The 24,155-nt window shown below is 49.2% G+C and overlaps 2 protein-coding genes across 6 annotated transcripts in view; both read right to left on the reverse strand.

The window, feature by feature from the left end:
• LOC141094189 (uncharacterized) overlaps nucleotides 1–24,155 on the reverse strand; it is a 402,263-nt gene that overhangs the window by 185,531 nt on the left and 192,577 nt on the right. The gene's annotated exons all lie outside the window — the stretch shown is intronic.
• On the reverse strand, nucleotides 6,338–22,646 carry LOC141094328 (uncharacterized). Its single transcript, XM_073580165.1, has 10 exons — nucleotides 22,197–22,646; nucleotides 11,713–11,862; nucleotides 11,404–11,583; nucleotides 11,198–11,321; nucleotides 11,017–11,114; nucleotides 7,347–7,493; nucleotides 7,038–7,217; nucleotides 6,831–6,954; nucleotides 6,650–6,747; nucleotides 6,338–6,451 (listed from the first exon to the last, which is right to left on the reverse strand). Exons 2-10 carry the CDS (start codon nucleotides 11,788–11,790, stop codon nucleotides 6,353–6,355), a joined length of 1,128 nt encoding a protein of 375 aa, XP_073436266.1. The 5' UTR covers nucleotides 11,791–11,862; nucleotides 22,197–22,646; the 3' UTR covers nucleotides 6,338–6,352.

Below are 24,155 nucleotides of genomic sequence, written 5' to 3' on the forward strand. Positions count from 1 at the left end.
TTAAAATTAACTCACATAAATCTGAGATTCTGAATATATCATTACAACCCTCCGTAGTGGAAAAGTTGTGCACCTCCTTCCCCTTTAAATGGCGTTCTGACTCCATCACCTATTTGGGAATCAAAATAACACCTAGGGTGTCCAGGCTATATGACACCAACTTCAAGCCTGCCTTACATAAAGCAGAATCGGACCTAGAAAAATGGCACAAACTTCCATTATCATGGTTTGGTAGAGCCAATGTAATTAAAATGGACTTACTGCCACGCCTTCTTTATTATTTCCAAACGATCCCCATATATTTACCTGCCTTTTTTTCCCGCCTTAAAAAAGCGATTTCCCAGTTTGTGTGGTCCCATACACGGGCTCGAATATCATACCACCTATTAAGTTGTCCTAAAATAATGGGTGGAGTTGGCCTACCGGACTTTCTAACTTATAGCCGTGCATCATTGGGAACTTGTATTCTAGATTTATATCATAGCAGGGATAGTAAGTGATCCTCAAATTATACTGTGGTCCACGGGGGTGGGGGGGAAGGAGGGAGCCACCTTGTCGTTCTTGACCAGGAACATGATCTTATTTACTAAACAGAGGCACAGGGCTCTTCAGAATCATAGAATCGTAGAGTTGGAAGGGACCTCCTGGGCCATCTGGTCCAACCCCCTGCTCAAAGCAGGATTCGCTAAATCATCCCAGTCAGATGTCTGTCCAGCCTCTGTTTGAAGACTTCCATTGCAGGAGAACTCTCCACTTCTCGTGGCAGCTTGTTCCACTCATTGATCACTCTGTCAAAAAGTTTTTTCTAATATCTAATCTGTGTCTCCTCCCATTCAGTTTCATCCCATTGCTTCTAGTCTTTCCTTGTGCAAATGAGAATAAAGATGATCCTTCTACAATGTGACAGCCCTTGAGATATTTGTAGACAGCTATTAAGTCTCCTCTCAGTCTTCTCTTTTGCAAACTAAACATCTCCTGGGCCACTGACTCCTATTTATGATAACCCTAATTTCCCTGCTGGTTTTAATAGGAAATTTTATCTAGATACAGTCATATGTTAAAGTTTGGGCACCCCTATTAATGTTAACCTTTTTTCTTTATAACAATTTTGGTTTTTGCAACAGCTATTTCAGTTTCATATATCTAATAACTGATGGACTCAATTACATTTCTGGATTCAAATGAGGTTTATTGTACTAATAGAAAATGTGCAATCTGCATTTAAACAAAATTTGACCGGTGCAAAAGTATGGGCACCTCAACATAAAAGTGACATTAATATTTCGTAGATCCTCCTTTTGCAAAAGTAACAGCCTATAGTCACTTCCTGTAGCTATTAATGAGTTCCTGGATCCTGGATGAAGGTATTTGTGACCATTCCTGTTTACAAAACAATTCCAGTTCAGTTAAGTTTGATGGTCGCCGAGCATGGACAGCCCGCTTCAAATCATCCCACAGATGTTCAATGATATTCAGGTCTGGGGACTGGGATGGCCATTCCAGAACATTGTAATTGTTCCTCTGCATGAATGCCTGAGTAGATTTGGAGCGGTGTTTTGGATCATTGTCTTGCTGAAATATCCATCCCCTGCGTAACTTCAACTTCGTCACTGATTCTTGCACATTATTGTCAAGAATCTGCTGATACTGAGTTGAATCCATGCGACCCTCAACTTTAACAAGATTCCCGGTGCCGGCATTGGCCACACAGCCCCAAAGCATGATGGAACCTCCACCAAATTTTACTGTGGGTAGCAAGTGTTTTTCTTGGAATCCTGTGTTTTTAGCCTCCATGCATAACGCCTTTTTGTATGACCAAACAACTCAATCTTTGCTTCATCAGTCCACAGGACCTTCTTCCAAAATGTAACTGGCTTGTCCAAATGTGCTTTTGCATACCACAGGCGACTCTGTTTGTGGCGTGCTTGCAGAAACGGCTTCTTTCGCATCACTCTCCCATACAGCTTATCCTTGTGCAAAGTGCGCTGTATTGTTGACCGATGCACAGTGACACCATCTGCAGCAAGATGATGCTGCAGGTCTTTGGAGGTGGTCTGTGGATTGTCCTTGACTGTTCTCACCATTCTTCTTCACTGCCTTTCTGATATTTTTCTTGGCCTGCCACTTCTGGGCTTAACAAGAACTGTACCTGTGTTCTTCCATTTCCTTACTAGGTTCCTCACAGTGGAAACTGACAGGTTAAATCTCTGAGACAACTTTTTGTATCCTTCCCCTGAAAAGCTATGTTGAATCTTTGTTTTCAGATCATTTGAGAGTTGTTTTGAGGAGCCCATGATGCCACTCTTCATAGGAGAATCAAATAGGAGAACTACTTGCAAGTGACCACCTTAAATACCTTTTCTCATGATTTGATACACCTGGCTATGAAGTTCAAAGCTCAACGAGGTTACAAAACCAATTTAGTGCTTCAGGAAGTCAGTAAAAAGTAGTTAGGAGTGTTCAAATCAAGAAAATGATAAGGGTGCCCATACGTTTGCACCGGTCAAATTTTGTTTAAATGCAGATTGCACATTTTCTGTTGGTACAATAAACCTCATTTGAATACAGAAATGTAACTGAGTCCATCAGTTATTAGATATATGAAACTGAAATAGCTGTTGCAAAAACCAAAACTGTTATAAAGAAAAAAGGTTAACATTAATAGGGGTGCCCAAACTTTAACATATGACTGTAAGTGTAGGAGTTCACGTCCTATTGTTTACGATTTCGTGGATCGATCTGATATGAGGTCATTAGATGAGATATTTCAGGGCGGAGTACCACCCACAGGTGCCTGGTTCTTTTACGAACAACTAAGAAGTTTTATAACTGCTATATCCAAACAAAATGATATCCGGAGACCTTTAACTCCCTTTTTTTCTCAAAGTGGGAGCATGACTTGGGGAGATCCCTATCTCAAGAGGAGAGGGGCAGGGTGCTTCTATTTACATTTAGAACGTCGTTACACTCAGTATCACAGGAGAGGAGCTATAAGATTTTAACAAGGTGGTACCGGTGTCCCTCTATGGTGCATTCTATGTTTCCGGGGATTCCGGACACATGTTGGAGATGCTTACAGGATAAAGGAACATATGTTCACATATGGTGGGACTGCCCGCCTATAAAGAAGTTGTGGTTGTCGATTTTTGATCTCTACAACAGGCTATCAATATGTCAAATTCAACCTACAGTGGAACTTGCACTTTTATCTTTATGTGATATGTTGATTTCCAGGTTTAAGAAGAATCTCCTCAGTCACTTTCTCGCGGCTACTCGGAATCTGATCCCCCGGTTTTGGAAGCAAGAGAAATACCCTTCTCGCTCTGAATTTGTTGCAGAACTCAATGATATTTATAGAATGGAGTATTTGCTGATTCAAACCACAGGGAACTCTGACAGACTATATAACACTTGGGCCTCCTGGCTAGCATTCAGGGAAACCCCGGAATTAGATATCTGGCTATCGGGACCTTGATTCATATGTAGGATAGCATCAGAAATATTCTGTACACTTTAGATCTTGTTCACTTGGTTTGACCTGTTTGTCTTTGGCTTAAAATGGTCTTCACCAACTTATTATCCCCTCCATCTGCACATGCGCAGCGGCCATTTTCCCGTAAGTAATCCACCGCACAGGCAAGCATGGGTGGATGGAACGGCACCCATGCAGCACGGGACAGAGTGCGGCGGCAAGCACCGGGGTACAGAGTGAGGCGGCAGCAAGCACTGGCCACCTGCAGCGGCAGCACAGATAAGGTATATTCGCATTGAAAACACACCCCTATTTTCCCCCCAAATTTTGGGGGAAAAAAAGAGTGTCTTACAAAGCGAAAGATATGGTAATTTGGTGGCATACTTATTTGGTGTAAGGGTGCCAATTCAATGATAACGTGTCTACCTGACCCCCATCTCTCCCTGATCCGGCTGCCCCCTGTACTGACTGACGCTCCACTCGCTCCTGGGGCTTCCCATGCTGCCACTGTTGAGGCTGCTGCGAATCCAAATCTGTCTCCATGTTAACAAGGACAGGTGAGCTAGGAAACCCTGAGCAGAGGTGCCAGCTTAGGCCACTTTCACATTTGCGTTTAAGGCCGCAGCGACGGCCTGCGCACGGCCGCTGCTAAGCCCCGCCCCCTGTCGCGCCTCCTCCAGTAGGTCCGCCTACCGGCGCAAGCGTCCTGCGTCCCCTATCATTAGCACTGGGGACGCAGGCCGTGCGCAGGTATGCGTTTGGCGGCGCATGCGTCCTTTTGACGGTGCGCCCCGTCGCGCCTCCTCCGGTAGCTCCGCCTACCGGCGCATGCGTCCTGCGTCCCCTATCATTAGCACTGGGGACGCAGGCCGTGCGCAGGTATGCGTTTGGCGGTGCATGCGTCCTTTTGACGGTGCGCCGACCAGCCCCAAACGCAACCTGTAGCAATTTGGTTGCGCTCGGCGCACCGTCAAAAGGACGCATGCGTCGCCAAAAGCATACTGCGCACGGCCTGCGTCCCCAGTGCCAAAGATAGGGGACGCAGGACGCATGCAGCGTCATGCGCCGGCAGGCGGAGCTACCGGAGGAGGCGCGGCAGGGGCGGGGCTTAGCGGCAGCCGTGCGCAGGCCTTCGCTGCGGCCTTAAACGCAAATGTGAAAGTGGCCTTATATTTATACTGGCACCTGTGGCCACCAGCGCCCACGGCATTTCTGGGTCACGTGGCTCCTGTCTGACATGCCTCCTGGCATCATCATCACACACCCCCCTCCATCAGTGCGGTGTGATTCTCCGATACGGTTGCCCCCTAGGCAACACTGGCGTGTCCTGAGAACGTCAACAGCCGCGCCCTCCAATCAGGGCACGCCGCTAACCTTTCGTCCGCTCACATGTGGAGCCCTCTTGTACTCACGGTGACATTTCCAGGCATCCTGCACCTGCCGAAGCAGAGAAGCCAGGTCTGGGAAGGAAACTCCCATCTTTTATTTCTTCACAGGTAAGCATGCACAGGTTCACCCATCAAGGACAAAAAAGGCCAAAATGACGCAAGGGAGAGGTTCCGCCTTTTTCGCCTGTAGGTTTCCTGTCCTTGGTGGGCTGGTTCCCTCTCTCGTGGTGCATGGGTGATCGATAAAACCGAGGTTTCCACATTATTAGTTTCTCAAAACTGTCTATCACTCTCCCATGATAATTCTGCTTCACGTCACTTGTCTTATCTGATGCATTATTTCTGTGCTGTGTATAAATATGTGATTCTCCAGATTTTGTATTAGTCAATGCATGATGAAGAGACGCGAGTAGTCTCGAAAGCTTGCAATGTGTTACCATCTTTTCAGTTAGCCATTAAAAGGTATCAACCACTGAGGACTCAATGCTAAATATTCTTCTATCTACTGGCTAACACGGTACAAAGATATATATCTTTCCTGTAGGCCAATTCGAGCATAGTTGTTCGTCTGGCTAAGCCCAGTTGCAAAGAATGAAGCAACCGAAGCTGGATCTGGGTCCGGAAACACAAGGACTCTATAGCAGAGTTGGGGCCCGAGACAAAATGTGAAGAGGTACGCCGACCATACAAGGTGCGGCCACGCAACAAGGCACAAGTCAGAAGGTCTAAACCAGAGGCCCACAGCCAGAGGCACAAGGCCCGAGGTACTATGAAGCACAGAGGCACCACGACACAAATAACACACAATGAGGCACAGAGGCACCGAAGTATTATGACGCAATATGATGCACAAAGACACTATGGAGCACCCTGATGCAATGTGATGCATAGAGGCACTATGATGCAATGATGCAATATGATGCACGGAGGCACTATAATGCAATATGACTCACAGATGCAATATGATGCACAGAGGCACCATGGTGCTGTCCGGAGGGACGTAATGGAAATGCAAAGTTTTGCCAGAACTACTGGACCTGGTCTTGTAGGGACCATATGAGCACATTCAGCAGCACAGAAGGGAGAGAAGGTAGATTCATCCAATAAGATACCAGGGATCTAGGAAGCCAACAGCATCATTACCCTCCGCTTTCTCTTACAGGCCTATCATAATACCTCTTAAATTGATTTTTTCAACTTGTCAGCATATTCTATGTACGTTGTCATTTGACTTTGTAGTTTACAGATCTGAGCAGGTAACTTTCAGTGTTTGCTAATACCAGGAGGTAGGTGAATCCACCAGGTTGTAAGTTCTATAGAATAGGGCTCTCAATACCCAAAGTCATTTGAACAGTTTCGGGTGGAGGAGAATGCTGTGGTCCAGAGGCAAAATGGTGATCACACGATTGTAATACTGTCAGACTACACGACCGATAAAGCAGTCAGTCGTATTACTGAAAAGAATCTGTAACTTCTCTGCATTTAGTGGTCACTACTCACCTGGGTAGTCATCTGTAGGAATCTCCTCTTTACACCGCTCATCACCCCTCACATATGTCTCTGTAGTATTAATATGGGTCAGATCTTCACCCTGAAACAAATATTGTAAAAGTCACAGACAGATGGAGAAGCCACATCTATGATCAGCTCTAATCCTGCCATCTCCACCGCTCTCATTACACAAGTATAAACCATATAATACTGTTGGATAAAACAAGACTGAGCACAAGACCTTCACAGCCGTCTACACATCATAGGGGAGATCTCATGGCACCTTCTCTCCATCTACCTGATGATCCTGAGGAACATTGGGATCTTCTTGTTTACAGTCCTGTGGAAGAAGAGGACGGGGACAGTTCTCTGGTGTTGTCCTCTTACTGGACAGATCTGGAGGAAACACATACAGGGACTGAATTCATTCTTTACATACAGATAATTATTGGCCGTGTGTATTTAGTCCTGTCTATTACCTGGTGATGTGAGGGGCTGGGGAACCTCCATCATGACGTCTTTGAACAGATCTTTGTGTCCTTCTAAATATTCCCACTCCTCCATGGAGAAATAGACGGCGACATCCTGACACCTTATAGGAACCTGACACATACAATGATACCGTCATCCCCCCGATCTCTTCATAGTGTTACTGTATAATGTCCCAGCATTCCCAGCAGTGTCACCTCTCCAGTCAACAGCTCAATCATCTTGTAGGAGAGTTCTACGATCTTCTGGTCATTGATGGCCTCAAGTATCAGGGGGTGAGGTGGAGGCCCAGTGATTGGGCTCCGGAGTCTTCCCCATCCCTCAGACACAGGGTCCTGGCAGCGCTCACTAGAGGTCTTCTTCACCACTGTGTAATCCTGGTTATGGAGAGACACATTAATAAATCTCACTACAGACATTTCCAGAGTCCTCACCTCTCCAGTTCTGTCCATCTGTTATTCCCATAGATAAGAATGATGTAATGTGTCGTCATCAGAATCTCTCACCTCTCCAGTAAGCCGGAAGAGGATCTCTAGGGTGAGGTGTAATATCCTCTCTGCCATCTTATCTCTGTCCATATCCATCCTTGATGGGCAAATCAGGAAAATTCTCATATATAGATCTTCACTGACAGGATCTGATATTGTAGAGACCTGAATGAGAAGAAGATGAGCCAATGTAACATCATAAAAAAATTCTACACAATACAATTACTGACAAAAATTAGAACTGAAGGCAGCACTCCATATTTTGCACTGTGGAAAAAAGATGGACTTTATTCAGACCCACATGTCCGGGCGACGTTTCAGCACACACTGAGCCCTTCTCAAGCAGTGGCTATAACATACAAGTGTGCTTTTATAGGTATAATTAACAATTATTAATATTAATTTCTCATAATTTTATAACAAAGTGCAATAAAATAGTTTTCCATAAAACATATATAATACCATTCATATCCACATCACATAAGATCTCATATCTCCACAGAAAGGGCTTTATTGCTAAAGTGCCAAAGACGCCAATGTAAAATAAACTAATCTCTGATCATTAATCCTAATGTTGCCCTCAGTGCAGCTGTATAAAGGTTATTACATATGTCTCACCCCTTCTGGACCAGTCACCTTCACATGGAGGACGCCATGAGCGCCGTTTTCAGTGTTCTCCGATACCTATTGTGCATGTACCAGTGCATCATTACCCTGCCGGCCAATCCTATACAATGTGTGGCACATTCAGTCCGCGCATGCTCACTATCGCACTGCGGACATCTCGGAGCCATCTTGGATGTGGCAACATGTACAATCCGGATCTTTCTTACAAAATACACCATCTGAGTTTCCAGGGGCGGCGCTTTCTACTATACAGCGCATTTCAAGCAGCCTTAACCCCATTATTGAAGGTGAATATTATCATCCCTATATTAACCTTCTATAATGTCACTTCTTCGCTCAACAACTCAAAAGAATTTTTTAATCTCATAATGATTATATATTTGTGACCATATTTATTCTGTAGAAGTGAACTGAATAGGAATGTGAATGCACCCTGTACAAGTTACCTCCGGTCACCAAATAGCACCTCGGGGAGGCACATGACCCTCACGGACCATGATGTCTCAACCCTAGGGTATAGCTGTACCTACCTTTATAGACACCTGGGTTGAGACATCCTGTGCCAGCAGTGGTTTACAGGCGGGACGGTCGCATCTTAGCACCGTCGCGTTTGCAAACTGTATATTCCCCAGATATGGATTACGGCGTGGGACACAACGGTGGACAGGTAAGGTATATTGTTGGTTTGTTATTTTACTTCTTATTACAGGAGAACAAGGGCGTTGCATGGATTAGCTGTACAATAAAGATGGCAAACTGTGCTTTGTGTTTGATTTCATTAAAAGACTTTATTCTGTTTTATTTTTTAACCCCTTAACAACTACAGGATTAGTAATGTATAGGTGTCTAATTGACACCTGTCCATTACTAAGCCAGGCTTGATGTCACCTTACAACAAAGGTGACATCATCCCCCAACCATTACCCCATATGCCACCACTACAGGGCAGTGGGAACAGAGAGGATAAGTGCCAGAATTGGCGCATCTTAGAGACGCACCATTTCAGAGCAGTTGAGAGCTGGTGTTTCTAGCCGGGGGTGGGGGGGGGAAACAACCATGGTCCCTTCCTAGGCTATGAATATCAGCCCGCAGCTGTCTGCATAGCCTTTTCTGGCTATTAAAGGGGGATCCCACCTCTTTTTTTTGGGGTTGGGGCTCCCCATATTGTAATGGTCAGTAAAGGATAAATACACAGCTGCGGGCTGATATTCATAGCCTGGGAAGATCCATGGCTATTAACCCCATCCCAAGATATAAACATCGGTCCCCAGTCGCTGGCTTTTCCTGCCTGGTTAGAAAAATTGTGTGGGAGCCCATGACATTCACAAACATAATGTTATTAAAGACATTTACAGTAATTTACACACACATCTATAAATCTATTCTGTATGTATTTACTGTATGTTGTATGTATACCATCTATTCTATCCTTTTCTTATATCTATGTAAGATAAATACATATACACTCACTGGCCACTTTATTAGGTACACCTGTCCAACTGTGTGTTAAGACTTAATTTCTAATCAGCCAATCACATGGCGGCAACTCAGTGCATTTAGGCATGTAGACATGGTCAAGACAATCTCCTGCAGTTCAAACCGAGCATCAGTATGGGGAAGAAAGGTGATTTGAGTGCCTTTGAACGTGGCATGATTGTTGGTGCCAGAAGGGCTGGTCTGAGTATTTCAGAAACTGCTGATCTACTGGGATTTTCACGCACAACCATCTCTAGGGTTTACAGAGAATGGTCCGAAAAAGAAAAAAAATCCAGTGAGCGGCAGTTCTGTGGCCGGAAATGCCTTGTTGATGCCAGAGGTCAGAGGAGAATGGGCAGACTGGTTCGAGCTGATAGAAAGGCAACAGTGACTCAAATTGCCACCCGTTACAACCAAGGTAGGCAGAAGAGCATCTCTGAACGCACAGTGCGTCGAACTTTGAGGCAGATGGGCTACAGCAGCAGAAGACCACACTGGGTACCACTCCTCTCAGCTAAGAACAGGAAACTGAGGCTACAATTTGCACAAGCTCATCGAAATTGGACAGTAGAAGATTGGAAAAACGTTGCCTGGTCTGATGAGTCTCGATTTCTGCTGCGACATTCGGATGGTAGGGTCAGAATTTGGCGTAAACAACATGAAAGCATGGATCCATCCTGCCTTGTATAAACGGTTCAGGCTGGTGGTGGTGGTGTCATGGTGTGGGGAATTTTTTCTTGGCACTCTTTGGGCCCCTTGGTACCAATTGAGCATCGTTGCAACGCCACAGCCTACCTGAGTATTGTTGCTGACCATGTCCATCCCTTTATGACCACAATGTACCCAACATCTGATGGCTACTTTCAGCAGGATAATGCGCCATGTCATAAAGCTCGAATCATCTCAGATTGGTTTCTTGAACATGACAATGAGTTCACTGTACTCAAATGGCCTCCTCAGTCACCAGATCTCAATCCAATAGAGCATCTTTGGGATGTGGTGGAACGGGAGATTCGCATCAGGGATGTGCAGCCGACAAATCTGCGCCAACTGTGTGATGCCATCATGTCAATATGGTCCAAAATCTCTGAGGAATGCTTCCAGCACCTTGTTGAATCTCTGCCACGAAGAATTGAGGCAGTTCTGAAGGCAAAAGGGGGTCCAACCCCTTACTAGCATGGTGTACCTAATAAAGTGGCCAGTGAGTGTATATATGTGTGTGTGTGTCACTGACATGTGTATATGTATTCTGTGTGTATATCTCTATTCTATCTTTTCTATTATAACCTGGCAGTGTGATTTTACAGTAGCTGCATATGAATTGCCGGCTTTTCAAAGGACATCGGTGCGTCAAAATTGGACAGCACTCACATGTTAGATCTTCACCCTGAAACAAATATTGTAAAAGTCACAGACAGATGGAGAAGTCCCATCTATGATCAGCTCTAATCCTGCCATCTCCACTGCTCTCATTACACAAGTATAAAACATATAATACTGGTGGATAAAACAAGACTGAGCACAAGACCTTCACAGCCATCTACACATCATAGGAGAGATCTCATGACACTTTCTCTCCATCTACCTGATGATCCTGAGGAACATTGGGATCTTCTTGTAAACAGTCCTGTGGAAGAAGAGGACGGGGACATCGCTCTGGTGTTGTCCTCTTACTGGATAGATCTGGAGCAAACACATACAGGGACTGAATTCATTGTTTACATACAGATAATTATAGGCCGTGTGTATTTAGTCCTGTCTATTACCTGGTGATGTGAGGAGCTGGGGAACCTCCATCATGACGTCCTTGTACAGATCTCTGTGTCCTTCTAAATACTCCCACTCCTCCGTGGAGAAATAGATGGAGACATCCTGACACCGTATAGGAACCTGACACATACAATGATACTGTCATCCCCCGATCCCTTCATAGTGTTACTGTATAATGTCCCAGCATTCCCAGCAGTGTCACCTCTCCAGTCAGCAGCTCAATCATCTTGTAGGTGAGGTCTAGGATCTTCTGGTCATTGATGTCCTCATGTATTAGGAGGTGAGGTGAAGGCCCAGTGATTGGGCTCAGGGTTCTTCCCCATCCCTCAGACACAGGGTCCAGACAGCGCTCACTAGAGGTCTTCTTCACTACTGTGTAATCCTGGTTATGGAGAGACACATTAATAAATCTCACTACAGACATTTCCAGAGTCCTCACCTCTCCAGTTCTGTCCATCTGTTATTCCCATAGATAAGAATGATGTAATGTGACGCCATCAGAATCTCTCACCTCTCCAGTAAGCCGGAAGAGGATCTCTAGGGTGAGGTGTAATATCCTCTCCTCCATCTTGTCTCTGTCCATATCCATCTTTGATGGGTAAATCAGGAAAATTCTCTTATATAGAAGATCTTCACTGAGAGGATCCGATATTGTAGAGACCTGAATAGAAAGACGATGTAACACCATAAAGAATTCTATATAATACAATTACTGACAAAAACTAGAACTGAAGGCAGCACTCCATATATTGCACTGTGGAAAAAAGATGGACGTTATTCAGACCCACATGTCCGGGCGACGTTTCTGCTCCCACTGAGCCCTTCTCAAGCAGTGGGTATAACGTACAAGTGTGCTTTTATACGAATACTTAACCATCATTAATTTCTCATAATTTTATAACAAAGTGCAGTTAAATAGTTTTCCATAAAACATATATAATACCATTCATATCCACATCACATAAGATCTCATATCTCCACAGAAAGGGCTTTATTGCTAAAGTGCCAAAGACGCCTATGTAAAATAAACTAATCTCTGATAAAAAAAAAAAAAAAAAATCATCAGCGGAACTGTGATGCGTCTAAAGTGCTGCCATCTTTTGAAGGCAGGCGATTCCGCAGGTGGTCACTGAACTGTGGCGGAATCACCGCGGCCTATACATTGTATGGGCGAGATTTCTCTTGCGGAGACTCACATCTACGTAAGATAAGTTGACACGCTGCGGTGTGTAAAGACACGCGGTATGTCCGTCTCTGTGAGTGATCCGCGGGCGTATGTGGACATGGAATTTCTGGATGCTGCGGATGTACGCAGTATCCAGAGTTTACTGATCGTGGACACACACCCTCAGAGCTTTTGCCGTTTGTTTTTTACAGTACGCATTTTGTCTACAGTACAGGTCTAATCACAGTTTTATTCACTAAAAACGCAGCGAAAAACAACGTTGCGACATTTGCAGCTTTTTTTTTTAAAAACTTTTTCATTGGTTTCTACGGGTGAAAAAAATTGCTGAAAGAAAGGACATGCTGCGGATTAAAAAAAAACGCTGTAGTTGTGAAATTCAGTCAGGAGGAAATAAAAGGGTGTGCGGGAGATCTCTGAAAATCTCAGTCTTTGCTTGTGCTGTAAAAGGCTGTAAACTTCTTATTTGCAGAAGAAAAAGCTGCAGAAATTCTGCCTATGAACACTGCCAAAAGCGCTAGCAAAACACAGGAAGTTGCCGAAATCTGCTGCATGCGCTTGATTTTTTCTGACTGAATTTCTGAACTGTAGCGTGTCACTTCTTTCAGTGTTTTCACCCGTAGAAAGCAAGGACAGAATAAAGATAAAGCTGCAGATATTGCAACGGCGGTTTTTGCTGCAATTTTTTACGTGGTTTTGGTTAATTAAACTATTAGGCTATGTGCACACGTTGCGGATTCTGCTGAGTTTCCGCAGCGTTTTTGGCCCTGCGGAAACGCAGCAGTTCCGCATAGTACAGTACCATGGTAGCCTATGGCAATTCAAATCCGCTCTACTCACAGTGCGGTAAACAAACCGCAGCATGTCAATTGTTTGTGCGGATTCCACAGTGGTTTCACACCTTTAACAAAATAGAGGTGTGAAACCGCAGGGAAAAACCGCAGGCTAATCCTCAGGAAAACCGCCGGTCACTTTACCTGCGGATCCGCGTGGAAAAACCTGCAGCGTGTGCACATAGCCTTAGGTCTCGTTCACACGGTCAGTATTCAGGCAGTATTTGTAATGCAGAAACAGGAGTGGAACAATGAGAGGAAAAGTGTAATAGACACTCGTCACCACCTCTGGATTTCTCACCCTCCTGGTTTCGGCTTACACATACTGATGTGAAATACTGACCGAATACTCAACGTGTGAACATGGCCTTAAACATACTGTAGACAAAGCAACATCCTCACTCCAAAAAAAGGCAGAAAAAAGTGTGAAGAACAAAGAACAAGCTGAAAATCAGGTGTTTTGAATGCAACATTTTTACCGCCAGTAGAACAGGTTTTGGCTACTGGAAAAAATGCTGCGTGTGAGCATAGTCTTACTCTGAAACGCTATGACTATATGTGGTGTTACATAGGACTGCTGGTGACATCTACTACATCATCTGTGCTCAGAGATATCACTTATCTGCAGTGTTAAAAAAAAAATTAAGAGGGGGTTGGGGGGCAACTCTGTCTTGGGGCCCCAATCTTTTCTGACCCTAGCAACGCCCCTGTGTACTGCTAATCGTGGCAGACCTGTTGGCCGATATAAGGCCCCTGAATATAGGGGTCACAGTGTGAGCACTGGCTCTAGTCCCCTCCGCCAACTGTATCCGCATCCTGCTCATGTCATGTAACCTAACGGTCCCGTTACATTTAGCGATGCACCAGCGATCCCGAGCACGATACGACCCGGTCAGGATCGCTGGTGCATCGCTAAATGGTCGCTAGTGAGCTGCCAAACAGGCAGATCTCACCAGCGACGTAGCTGCAGTCGGTGGTCGTTACTTACCTGTCAGACGGCAGCTCTGATGACGACTTCCTCCCGCGTCCATGGCCCGCTCGTCGGCGCCAGCAGGAAGCAGACGACGAGAAAACGGCCCAGGACGTTCTCGCGCGATCAGCGACATCCAGCGGGGGAGCCGGTCAGAGGTGAGTGTCACATGTAGCTTGCGTCACAAAATCGGTGACGCTTTAGCGATATCGCTGTGTGTAAAAGGCCCTTAAATGTTTGTGTGATTTTGCAATGATAGCATTTGGGGCCCCACTTTAAATTTTTGCCTAGGGCCCCACTTTGTCTAAAACGGGCCCTGCCTGTCTTAAGCTGCAGACCAATCCTATACAATGTGTGGCACATTCAGTCCGCGCATGCGCACTATCGCACTGCGGACATCTCGGAGCCATCTTGGATGTGGCAACATGTACAATCCGGATCTTTCTTACAAAATACACCATCTGAGTTTCCAGGGGCGGCGCTTTCTACTATACAGCGCATTTCAAGCAGCCTTAACCCCATTATTGAAGGTGAATATTATCATCCCTATATTAACCTTCTATAATGTCACTTCTTCGCTCAACAACTCAAAAGAATTTTTTAATCTCATAATGATTATATATTTGTGACCATATTTATTCTGTAGAAGTGAACTGAATAGGAATGTGAATGCACCCTGTACAAGTTACCTCCGGTCACCAAATAGCACATCGGGGAGGCACATGACCCTCACGGACCATGATGTCTCAACCCTAGGGTATAGCTGTACCTACCTTTATAGACACCTGGGTTGAGACATCCTGTGCCAGCAGTGGTTTACAGGCGGGACGGTCGCATCTTAGCACCATCCCGTTTGCAAACTGTATATTCCCCAGATATGGATTACGGCGTGGGACACAACGGTGGACAGGTAAGGTATATTGCTGGTTTGTTATTTTACTTCTTATCACAGGAGTACGAGGGCGTCGCATGGATTAGCTGTACAATAAAGATGGCAGAGTACGAGGGCGTCGCATGGATTAGTGCTGTACAATAAAGATGGCAAACTGTGCTTTGTGTTTGATTTCATTAAAAGACTTTATTCTGGCTGTGTTATTTTTTAACCCCTTAACAACTATAGGATTAGTAATAGATAGGTGTCTAATTGACACCTGTCCATTACTAAGCCGGGCTTGATGTCACCTTACAATACAAAGGTGACATCAACCCCCCAACTATTATCCCATATGCCACCACTACAAGGCAGTGGAAAGAGAGAGGATAAGTGCCAGAATTTGCGCATCTTATAGATACTCCATTTCTTAGGCCGGTTTCACATTTGCGCTTTATAGCGCTGCGATGGCCTGCGCACGGCCGCCGCTAAGCCCCGCCCCCTGCCGGCTCCCTGCCCGCCCATCCGGTCATCGCCGCCTACTAGTGCACATGGGCGCTTGCGATCTGCACACCCTATCTTTAGCATAGGGTGCGCAGATCGTGCGCTAGCAGGATTTTGCCGTGCGCTGCGCACTTTTGAAGGTGCGACCGTGTGCGCCGAACGCAGCATGCTGCATTTCGGCACGCACGGCGCACCTTCAAAAGTGCGCAGCGCACGGCAAAATCCTGCTAGCGCACGGCCAGCGCACCCTATGCTAAAGACAGGGTGCGCAGATCGCAAGCGCCCATGTATGCTAGTAGGCGGCGATGACCGGATGGGGCGGGCAGGGAGCCGGCAGGGGGCGGGGCTTAGCGGCGGCCGTGCGTAGGCCATCGCAGCGCTATAAAGCGCAAATGTGAAACCGGCCTAAGGCAGCGGAGAGCTGGTGTTTGTAGCCGGGGGGAATAACCATGGACCCTTCTTAGGTTATGAATATCAGCCTGCAGCTGTCGGCATAGCCTTTTCTGGCTTTTAATTATAGGGGAACCTCACGTCGTCTTTTTGGGGGTCCTCAAATTTTAATATCCAGTAAAGGCTAAATATATAGCTGTGGGCTGATATTTTTATATATTCATACCTGGGAAGATCCATGGGTATTAACCGCTTTCTGCCATGAGAAGTACTATCCCGTCCATGTGCCCTAGGACTTAATTCCCAGGGACGGGATAGTACGTTATAGCGATCAGCGGCGCCCACGTGGTGAGCGCCGCTGATCGCGGACGGGTGTCAGCTGATTATCACAGCTGGCTGACACCCGGCACAATGTGTCAGGGGCGGTCACGGACCACCCACGACACATTAACCCCTTGCACACCGCGATCAAACACGATCGCGGTGTACTGGGGGTTAAAGGGAAGCATCGGCAGGGAGGGGGATCTCTCCGTGCTTCCCTGAGCCCCCCACAGCAGCGCAATGTGCAGCGCTGCTGCGGGGGGGACTCCTTCCCTGCAGGCCCCCGAATCCAAGATGGCGACGGGGGCCTTCAGGGACCTGCAGGGAGCTGGCTTCCTCAGTGCCTGCAAAGCGCAGGCATGAGGAAGTCTGCAGCAGTGCCTGTGACAGATCGCTGATTTTCCTATTTTACCTGCTTTGCTTCCATCCTGTAATCTGCATGTGTGCGATGCAGAGATCAGTTACTTTGTAAGAGCCTGGAACAGGTTACCACGGATTTACTTACCGTACATACTCGAGTATAAGCCGAGACACCTAATGTTGCCACGGAAAAATGTGTAAGCTTATTGACTCGAGTATAAGCCGAGTATGCATTGTCCCCTCATCCATGTCCTGGTATGTGTGGCTCCCCCGGTTGTCGTATGCACGGCTCAGTCCCCCGGTCATCGTAAGCACGGCTCACCCTCCCCCGTCCTACTCTCAAACCTCCTTGCACTGTTGCTGCATCATCGTTTAGGCGTGGCAGGACGATTCATGTACAGAGCGGAGCTGCGTGTGTCCTATTGGGGGCGATTCATGTACGGAGCGGAGCCGCGTGTCCTGTTGGGGGCGATTCATGTACAGAGCAGAGCCGCGTGTGTCCTATTGGGGGCGATTCATGTACGGAGCGGAGCCGCGTGTCCTATTGGGGGCGATTCATGTACAGAGCGGAGCCGCGTGTGTCCTATTGGGGACGATTCATGTACAGAGCGGAGCCGCGTGTGTCCTATTGGGGACGATTCATGTACGGAGCCGCGTGTGTCCTATTGGGGGCAACACATGTACGGAGCCGCGTGTGTCCCATTAGGGGATTCATGTACGGAGCGGAGCTGCGTGTCCTATTGGGGGGTTCATGTACGGAGCGGAGCCGCGTGTGTCCTATTGGGGACGATTCATGTACGGAGCCGCGTGTGTCCTATTGGGGGGTTCATGTACGGAGCGGAGCCGCGTGTGTCCTATTGGGGACGACTCATGTACGGAGCGGAGCCGTGTGTGTCCTATTGGGGGAGATTCATGTACGGAGCCACGTGTGTCCTATTGGGGGAGATTCATGTACGGAGCGGAGCCGCGTGTGTCCTATTGGGGGAGATTCATGTACGGAGTGGAGCCGCGTGTGTCCTATTGGGGACGATTCATGTACGGAGCGGAGCCGTGTGTGTCCTATTGGGGACGATTCATGTACGGAGCCGAGTGTCCTATCGGGGGCGATTCATGTACGGAGCGGAGCCACGTGTGTCCTATTGGGGGCGATTCATGTACGGAGCCGCGTGTGTCCTATTGGGGGCAACACATGTACGGAGCCGCGTGTGTCCCATTAGGGGATTCATGTACGGAGCGGAGCTGCGTGTCCTATTGGGGGAGATTCATGTACGGAGCGGAGCCGCGTGTGTCCTATTGGGGACGATTCATGTACGGAGCCGCGTGTGTCCTATTGGGGGGTTCATGTACGGAGCGGAGCCGCGTGTGTCCTATTGGGGACGACTCATGTACGGAGCGGAGCAGTGTGTCCTATTGGGGGGTTCATGTACGGAGCGGAGCTGCGTGTCCTATTGGGGGGTTCATGTACGGAGCGGAGCCGCGTGTGTCCTAGTGGGGGAGATTCATGTACGGAGCCGCGTGTGTCCTATTGGGGGAGATTCAAGTACGGAGCGGAGCCGCGTGTGTCCTAGTGGGGGAGATTCATGTACGGAGCCGCGTGTGTCCTATTGGGGACGATTCATGTACGGAGCCGCGTGTGTCCTATTGGGGACGATTCATGTACGGAGCCGCGTGTGTCCTATTGGGGGCAACACATGTACGGAGCCGCGGGTGTCCTATTGGGGGGTTCATGTACGGAGCGGAGCCGCGTGTGTCCTAGTGGGGGAGATTCATGTACGGAGCCGCGTGTGTCCTATTGGGGACGATTCATGTACGGAGCCGCGTGTGTCCTATTGGGGACGATTCATGTACGGAGCCGCGTGTGTCCTATTGGGGGCAACACATGTACGGAGCCGCGGGTGTCCTATTGGGGGATTCATGTACGGAGTGGAGCCGCGTGTGTCCTATTGGGGACGATTCATGTACGGAGCGGAGCCGTGTGTGTCCTATTGGGGACGATTCATGTACGGAGCCGAGTGTCCTATCGGGGGCGATTCATGTACGGAGCGGAGCCACGTGTGTCCTATTGGGGGCGATTCATGTACGGAGCCGCGTGTGTCCTATTGGGGGCAACACATGTACGGAGCCGCGTGTGTCCCATTAGGGGATTCATGTACGGAGCGGAGCTGCGTGTCCTATTGGGGGAGATTCATGTACGGAGCGGAGCCGCGTGTGTCCTATTGGGGACGATTCATGTACGGAGCCGCGTGTGTCCTATTGGGGGGTTCATGTACGGAGCGGAGCCGCGTGTGTCCTATTGGGGACGACTCATGTACGGAGCGGAGCAGTGTGTCCTATTGGGGGGTTCATGTACGGAGCGGAGCTGCGTGTCCTATTGGGGGGTTCATGTACGGAGCGGAGCCGCGTGTGTCCTAGTGGGGGAGATTCATGTACGGAGCCGCGTGTGTCCTATTGGGGGAGATTCAAGTACGGAGCGGAGCCGCGTGTGTCCTAGTGGGGGAGATTCATGTACGGAGCCGCGTGTGTCCTATTGGGGACGATTCATGTACGGAGCCGCGTGTGTCCTATTGGGGACGATTCATGTACGGAGCCGCGTGTGTCCTATTGGGGGCAACACATGTACGGAGCCGCGGGTGTCCTATTGGGGGGTTCATGTACGGAGCGGAGCCGCGTGTGTCCTAGTGGGGGAGATTCATGTACGGAGCCGCGTGTGTCCTATTGGGGACGATTCATGTACGGAGCCGCGTGTGTCCTATTGGGGACGATTCATGTACGGAGCCGCGTGTGTCCTATTGGGGGCAACACATGTACGGAGCCGCGGGTGTCCTATTGGGGGATTCATGTACGGAGCGGAGCCGCGTGTGTCCTATTGGGGGCAACACATGTACGGAGCCGCGGGTGTCCTATTGGGGGATTCATGTATGGAGCGGAGCTGCGTGTCCTATTGGGGGGTTCATGTACGGAGCGGAGCCGCGTGTGTCCTATTGGGGGCGATTCATGTACGGAGCGGAGCCGCGTGTGTCCTATTGGGGGTGATTCATGTACGGAGCGGAGCCGCGTGTGTCCTATTGGGGTAGATTCATGTACGGAGCCGCGTGTGTCCTATTGGGGGTGATTCATGTACGGAGCGGAGCCGCGTGTGTCCTATTGGGGGGATTCATGTACGGAGCGGAGCCGCTTGTGTCCTATTGGGGGCGATTCATGTACGGAGCGGAGCCGCGTGTGTCCTATTGGGGGGAGATTCATGTACGGAGCGGAGCCGCTTGTGTCCTATTGGGGGCGATTCATGTACGGAGCGGAGCCGCCTGTGTCCTATTGGGGGCGATTCGTGTACGGAGCGGAGCCGCTTGTGTCCTATTGGGGACGACTCATGTACGGAGCGGAGCCGCGTGTGTCCTATTGGGGGAGATTCATGTACGGAGCGGAGCCGCGTGTGTCCTATTGGGGGAGATTCATGTACGGAGCGGAGCCGCTTGTGTCCTATTGGGGGAGATTCATGTACGGAGAGGAGCCGCGTGTGTCCTATTGGGGGTGATCCATGTACGGAGCCGCGTGTGTCCTATTGGGGGAGATTCATGTACGGAGCGGAGCCGCGTGTGTCCTATTGGGGGTGATTCGTGTATGGAGCGGAGCCGCGTGTGTCCTATTGGGGGAGATTCATGTACGGAGCGGAGCCGCGTGTGTCCTATTGGGGGTGATTCGTGTATGGAGCGGAGCTGCGTGTGTCCTATTGGGGGTGATTCGTGTATGGAGCGGAGCCGCGTGTGTCCTATTGGGGGTGATTCGTGTATGGAGCGGAGCTGCGTGTGTCCTATTGGGGGAGATTCATGTACGGAGCCGCGTGTGTCCTATTGGGGGAGATTCATGTACGGAGCCGCGTGTGTCCTATTGGGGGAGATTCATGTACGGAGCCGCGTGTGTCCTATTGGGGGTGATTCGTGTATGGAGCGGAGCCGCGTGTGTCCTATTGGGGGTGATTCGTGTATGGAGCGGAGCCGCGTGTGTCCTATTGGGGGAGATTCATGTACGGAGCGGAGCCGCGTGTGTCCTATTGGGGGTGATTCGTGTACGGAGCGGAGCCGCGTGTGTCCTATTGGGGGAGATTCATGTACGGAGCCGCGTGTGTCCTATTGGGGGAGATTCATGTACGGAGCCGCGTGTGTCCTATTGGGGGAGATTCATGTACGGAGCCGCGTGTGTCCTATTGGGGGCGATTCATGTACGGAGCCGCGTGTGTCCTATTGGGGGTGATTCGTGTATGGAGCGGAGCCGCGTGTGTCCTATTGGGGGTGATTCATGTACGGAGCCGCGTGTGTCCTATTGGGGGTGATTCGTGTACGGAGCGGAGCCGCGTGTGTCCTATTGGGGGTGATTCGTGTATGGAGCGGAGCCGCGTGTGTCCTATTGGGGGAGATTCATGTACGGAGCCGCGTGTGTCCTATTGGGGGTGATTCATGTACGGAGCCGCGTGTGTCCTATTGGGGGTGATTCGTGTACGGAGCGGAGCCGCGTGTGTCCTATTGGGGGTGATTCGTGTACGGAGCCGCGTGTGTCCTATTGGGGGTGATTCGTGTATGGAGCGGAGCCGCGTGTGTCCTATTGGGGGAGATTCATGTACGGAGCCGCGTGTGTCCTATTGGGGGTGATTCATGTACGGAGCCGCGTGTGTCCTATTGGGGGTGATTCGTGTACGGAGCGGAGCCGCGTGTGTCCTATTGGGGGCGATTCATGTACGGAGCCGCGTGTGTCCTATTGGGGGTGATTCGTGTACGGAGCGGAGCCGCGTGTGTCCTATTGGGGGTGATTCGTGTACGGAGCGGAGCCGCGTGTGTCCTATTGGGGGTGATTCATGTACGGAGCCGCGTGTGTCCTATTGGGGGTGATTCGTGTACGGAGCGGAGCCGCGTGTGTCCTATTGGGGGCGATTCATGTACGGAGCCGCGTGTGTCCTATTGGGGGTGATTCGTGTACGGAGCGGAGCCGCGTGTGTCCTATTGGGGGTGATTCATGTACGGAGCCGCGTGTGTCCTATTGGGGGCGATTCATGTACGGAGCCGCGTGTGTCCTATTGGGGGTGATTCGTGTACGGAGCGGAGCCGCGTGTGTCCTATTGGGGGTGATTCGTGTACGGAGCGGAGCCGCGTGTGTCCTATTGGGGGTGATTCATGTACGGAGCCGCGTGTGTCCTATTGGGGGTGATTCGTGTACGGAGCGGAGCCGCGTGTGTCCTATTGGGGGTGATTCATGTACGGAGCCGCGTGTGTCCTATTGGGGGTGATTCGTGTACGGAGCGGAGCCGCGTGTGTCCTATTGGGGGTGATTCGTGTATGGAGCGGAGCCGCGTGTGTCCTATTGGGGGAGATTCATGTACGGAGCCGCGTGTGTCCTATTGGGGGAGATTCATGTACGGAGCCGCGTGAGTGCTATTGGGGGCGCTGTCCGCGGTGTAGGGTCGCCAGTGTGACTGAGGCTGCAGTTCCCGGGAGGAGGATAGAAAGCGGAACATCACACAGAGGAAATCCGAGTGTATGGAGAACGGCCGAGTGTGAACAGCGGCGAATCCTACCTGCACCCTCAGAGACGCACGGCACGCGCTGGACCGTATCGGCTCCGTCCAAGTGTGACGTCATTTCCGGGGGCGTGTCATACGAGGAGGCAGGGTGGAGCGTAGACTGTATGGGCTACGCCATTTGCAGCCCTGCAGCCAATCAGCAGCTGCAGCTCCCGAGACTGCACCTCCCCTGACACTCCCCCTACACAGAGGACACCGCTAGGCCCCGCCTTTTCCGGGACGTCATCTTCTCACAGGAAGCTCCCGCTGGAAGCTCCTCCCTCCCCCTGGATTCTTCTTGTGTCCCGGTGCGCGGCTCTGCGGGTGAAGGTCTGTACAGAGTTCTCCCTCTCCTTCTATATCGCCTCCATACTCCGCCGCGCTGTACACTAGTGATGGGCAGTCCGGCTCTCACGGCTCCGCTCACCAAAAAGAGCCGGCTCTTTTTCGACTCCTTTTGGATCCTAAATGGATCCCTATTGTATATGTGTTATGGCGATCTAAACTCCGCCCACCTACCGCATAAAGCCCGCCCACTCGCTAGGAACCAACTCTAGTGCTTAGTGGGCGGAGTTACGTTTTCCGAACGCCGGGATTTTAGGCCCAGTGAGAGCCATTCAAGGGTTTCCTTGGCTCTCACTGGGGTGCCGACTCCCATCGTTCACCGCGGGGAGCCGGCTCTTTGTGTGTGACTGCGGTCAGTGCTGTGGTCGCGGTTCCTCTCTCCCCTGTGTCCCGGCCGCTGTAACAATTCTCCCCTCACCTGTCCCCTGCAGGCGGCCATCATTCCTTCTCTGGCGCCAAATAGGATTAACCCCCGGAGGGAATTTCATTTTTGTTTTTCCCTCTCCTTCTTCCCAGAGCCATAACGTTTTTAGTTTTCCGCCAATATGGCCGTGTGAGGGCTTATTTTTTGCGGGACGAGTTGTACTTTTCAACGACACCATTGGTTTTACCATGTCGTGTACTGGAAAACGGCAAATAAATTCCAAGTGCGGTGAAATTGCAAAAAAAGTGCAATCCCACACGTGTTTTTTCTTTGGCTTCTTTGCTAGGTTCACTAGATGCTAAATCTGCCATCATGGTTCTCCAGGTCATTACGAGCTCATAGACACCAAACACGTCTGGGTTCTGTTTTATCCAAGTGGTGAAAAAAAAGTCCAAAAAAAAAAAAGAATGGCGCCATTTTCTGAGACCCGTAGCGGCTCCATTTTTCGTGATCTGGGGTCGGGTGAGGGCCTATTATTTGCGTGCCGGGCTGACGTTTCTAATGATACCACTTTGGTGCGGATACGTTCTTTTGATCACCCGTTATTGCATTTTAATACAATGTCGCGGCGACCAAAAAAAGTAATTCTGTCGTTTTTGTTTTTTTTTCTCACTACGCCGTTCAGTGATCGGGTTAATTCTATTTTTTTATTGATGGGGCGATTCTGAATGCAGCGATACCCAATCTATGTAGGTTTCATTTTATATTGTTTTATTTTGAATGGGGGCAAAAGAGGGCTGATTTGTACTTTTACATATATATTTTTTTTTTTATATTTTTAAAAACTTTTTTTTTTTTTTTGTACTTTTGACATGCTTCAATAGCCTCCATGGGTTTATGAAGCAAATAAACCTTCATTGACTTTTTAACCCCTTTCTGACATCTATCCCGTCCGCTAGAGATGAGCGACTTTGCCTTTTTTCGGGTCGAGTCGGGTTCCATGAAACCCGACTTTCTCAAAAGTTGAGTCGAACGAAATCGGCCGACTATAGGGAAAAGTCGGGGGCCGACTGAAACACGAAACCCAATGCAAGTCAATGGGGAAGAAAAGTCGGCAGGGAGTGGAGGACAGGAAACACACCTACATGCCGGACCGCCTTTTTAAAGTGCGCAAAACTCTCTCTCTCTCCCCGGATGCTACACACGTCATCTCGTTGCCCGCAATGTACGTCCTTGCTCAGTGGCTGAAAAAAAGTCACGTGCAA

Source organism: Dendrobates tinctorius, unplaced genomic scaffold (assembly GCF_039654945.1).
Source record: "Dendrobates tinctorius isolate UK_male_01 unplaced genomic scaffold, ASM3965494v1 ptg000063l, whole genome shotgun sequence".
Classification (NCBI taxonomy): Eukaryota; Metazoa; Chordata; class Amphibia; order Anura; family Dendrobatidae; genus Dendrobates; species Dendrobates tinctorius.